The 3,686-nt window shown below is 51.6% G+C and overlaps 1 protein-coding gene across 1 annotated transcript in view; it reads left to right on the top strand.

The window, feature by feature from the left end:
- The first annotated feature begins 1,441 nt into the window (after nt 1–1,441).
- Nucleotides 1,442–3,686, top strand: part of TBR1 (T-box brain transcription factor 1) — a 7,886-nt gene continuing 5,641 nt past the window's right edge. Inside the window, exons 1-3 of the mRNA XM_077761035.1 lie at nt 1,442–2,143; nt 2,664–2,818; nt 3,184–3,320. Of these exons, the coding sequence (XP_077617161.1) occupies nt 1,452–2,143; nt 2,664–2,818; nt 3,184–3,320 (984 nt within the window). The 5' untranslated portion in view covers nt 1,442–1,451. The remainder of the gene's footprint in view (nt 2,144–2,663; nt 2,819–3,183; nt 3,321–3,686) is intronic.

Raw genomic sequence — 3,686 nt, 5'->3', positions numbered from 1 at the left:
GCTTGGGGCCCTCCGGCCCGGGCGCAGGGCTGGGTTCCTCCGTAGAGCCAGGACTGGGAGATTTCTTCCGACATCTCGGGGTCGCTTTGGGCCTCGTGCTATTTATTTGTGCCAACACCCTTTTAAATTGGTTATTTTCTCTATTCCTCCGTAAGTTCTTCCTGATTTTAAACTTACTGGCATGTTTTTTCCCCCCTCTCCCCTCCAGATTATATAAACATTGCACACACGTACACACACACACACGCACACACACCCACCCCAGTTTTCAGTATCGATCACTGCGTTGACACCACTTCCACTCTGTCTCCCCAGATCAGCGCTTCCAGCGAACCCATTTGCGCGAGGACTCGGCCCTCTCTCTTTCTGGCGAGGCTTTTGAACCTTGTCGCCAAGCCACTACCTCAGAGAGAAGGAAGTGCAGGGGGACGCGCGGCGTGCATAGCGCCTGCCCCCAGTTAGATGCTCTTCAGATAATCTGCAACCCGGCTCGCCGATGAAATATTTAGTAAAGACCTCGTAAACATCACTGCAAATACATTAAGGCACTTCAGCCCGACAGCTTATGATTATTTCAAAACTTAAAAAGGTGATCATAGATTTGTCACTGTTTCTGTGCTGAGAAAGAAACCGAACCTTCCCGAGGTGGGTGGATGGGTGGGTGAGTTGCTGCCTTTCGCCCGCACTTCTTCCCCCTCCCCCTCACTTTCATCGCTGTGGCTCNGTCGGTTCGTCGAGGACGCTCAGGACCTTCTCACAAAGGACTGGCTCAGGTGTTACGTGCTTCTGTATTAACTGGAAAAGACAGACTCTGGAACTTTTACAGGGCGAGAAGAGGCCACCGGCTCGCGCTTTGTATACTTTGCACTTGAAATCGTTACATTCAACTGAATATTTGGCTCATTCAGATCCGAAAAGTCTCCTAGCATCATCGAATTCCCTCCTCCGCCCTTCAGCTGAAAGGGAGGTGGGGGGAAGGTAGGAAAATGTTTAGTAAATTGCACATCTTTGAATCTTCCTAAAGCAGTGGTCACAAAGCTTAAAGGTGACACAACAGTGCTCACGGAAAGCCAACACACATTCCCCACCCCCCAAGCCAACAATAAAATCATCCCCTTCAATTTGCCATGATCGTCGCGACCAGGAGCCAGGTGATTATCCTAATTAATGTCTATCTAATTAAATTACTGTCAGCAGTTAACCAATGGCAGGAGCCGTTTCATCGGCTGCACAAGCAGCAAGATCAAAAGTGAGCCTTTTCTGATTGCTGCATAGTGTCAATTGGCCAATCTCTTCTCCCAGGGAAAAAAAAAAAGTAAATCAAACCTTTGAGAAGCATTTGCTGGTTGAAGTGCTTTCTGTCTAGTGAGGGGGTCTGTGGATTTCTAGTTTATGATAAATAGGACTTTAAAAACCGGGGACAGGAGGGCGAGTGTTCAGGTTCTAGAGCTATGCAGCTGGAGCACTGCCTTTCTCCTTCTATCATGCTCTCCAAGAAATTTCTCAATGTGAGCAGCAGCTACCCACATTCAGGCGGATCTGAGCTTGTCTTGCACGATCATCCCATTATCTCGACCACTGACAACCTGGAGAGAAGTTCACCTTTGAAAAAAATTACCAGGGGGATGACGAATCAGTCAGATACAGACAATTTTCCTGACTCCAAGGACTCACCAGGGGACGTCCAGAGAAGTAAACTCTCTCCTGTCTTGGACGGGGTCTCTGAGCTTCGTCACAGTTTCGATGGCTCTGCTGCAGATCGCTACCTCCTCTCTCAGTCCAGCCAGCCACAGTCTGCGGCCACTGCTCCCAGTGCCATGTTCCCGTACCCCGGCCAGCACGGACCGGCGCACCCCGCCTTCTCCATCGGCAGCCCCAGCCGCTACATGGCCCACCACCCGGTCATCACCAACGGAGCCTACAACAGCCTCCTGTCCAACTCCTCACCGCAGGGCTACCCTGCGGCCGGCTACCCCTACCCACAGCAGTACAGCCACTCCTACCAAGGAGCCCCTTTCTACCAGTTCTCTTCCACACAGCCCGGACTGGTACCCGGCAAAGCGCAGGTGTACCTGTGCAACAGGCCCCTCTGGCTGAAATTTCACCGCCACCAAACGGAGATGATCATCACCAAACAGGGAAGGTAATGCTACATTCTTGGCAGTCGCTGCTCCAGGCACGGCCCGGGGGCAAGTGCGCCGGGTGGTGACCGCCCCGGTAGCGATGATCTGGGGTCGGGAGCGGCGTGGAAGGCGCTCTGGTGCGCCCTGGAGTTGGCTGGTTTTGGAAAAAGGGAAAGTGCAAGGGACAGCCGCCGCGGTGAGGTTGGTAAGGGGGTTCCCGCGCTAGAAGGGTGGTCTGAGAGCCAGTCGAGGGCGGGAGAAAGGAGGGAGAGAGGGAGAGTGCCGGCCCGCGGCTGGGAAAGCCGAGGGGCGCGTTAACGCCCGGAACCGAGGGCAGGTGGAGGTGCGGGGNGTCTTCCCGGCCTCAGCCCCCCTTCTTGTCGTCCCCCACCGCCCCTTCTCCAACCCAGGAAACATTCGCTCATCGACGCTGGGAGAACAAGTTTTGCTTTGCTATCTGGCGCCGCGCTTCTTGCATTTAATCTTTAACATTTATGTTTTTTTCTCTTGTTTTCTCCCCCCCCCCCTTAATTTAAATAGGCGCATGTTTCCTTTTTTAAGTTTTAACATTTCTGGTCTCGATCCCACGGCTCATTACAATATTTTTGTGGATGTGATTTTGGCGGATCCCAATCACTGGAGGTTTCAAGGAGGCAAATGGGTTCCTTGCGGCAAAGCGGACACCAATGTGCAAGGCAAGTCCTTCCAATTAACACATTTTCCTGACACTTATTTAGGTGAGAATGATTAATTAAAGCCTTTGTGGACTGGCTCGAGAGACTTTTAAAACGATCGGCCAATGACTTCTAAAGGGAAACGAGGGGGATAGGGGGACAGACTGAGCAGCGAGAAGGGGGAGGATTATGCAAAAGCTATTTTAATCATCTCCACTTAATAAGGAGAAAGGGAGGCCTAAAAAAACCCCAGCTAATGGGCCTCACTGTGGAATAAGGTGTGTGTGTGTGTGTGTGTGTGTGTGTGTGTGTGTGTCCTACGTGGTGAGGAGTTGGGGACTGGGCAGTGCCCGGGGCATATGTAAACAACATATTTCTTTCTCTAGGAAATCGGGTCTATATGCATCCGGATTCCCCCAACACGGGGGCTCATTGGATGCGCCAGGAAATCTCTTTTGGAAAATTAAAACTTACAAACAACAAAGGAGCTTCAAACAACAATGGGCAGGTCAGTGGCTCAAGCGCTCCTCTGTCTCTCTCTGTCTCTCACTCTCTGTCTCTCTGTCTCTCCTTCTCTCCCACACACGTCCCTCACTAGCATTCAGTCCATTAGTTTAAATCAGCATGAGAAACTGGACATACGTTTCTTTGCCTCATCAAAAAGACTTTTTAAAAATTCTATGTCTGCCCTCCTATAAAGTTGCTCTTGCCCCCCGCCCAATTCCCGAGTTCCCGACCTTCCCGAGTGCCGTACAAATACTTGATTGATTTTGAGAAGGAAGCCCCCCAGGGTCTGCCTGTTGTAAAAATCTTTGTTCCTCCTCAAAGGAGGACTCGGCGGATCCGGAGGCCCTGGGCACCAGGCGGTCGGGCTCGGTTTTCCTCCGCT

The sequence above is a fragment of the Crocuta crocuta genome, unplaced genomic scaffold (genome assembly GCF_008692635.1).
Source record: "Crocuta crocuta isolate KB4526 unplaced genomic scaffold, BGI_CrCroc_1.0 scaffold153, whole genome shotgun sequence".
NCBI lineage: Eukaryota > Metazoa > Chordata > Mammalia > Carnivora > Hyaenidae > Crocuta > Crocuta crocuta.
Note: the sequence above shows the minus strand (reverse complement) of the source record. Positions and strands in the feature narration are given on the sequence as shown.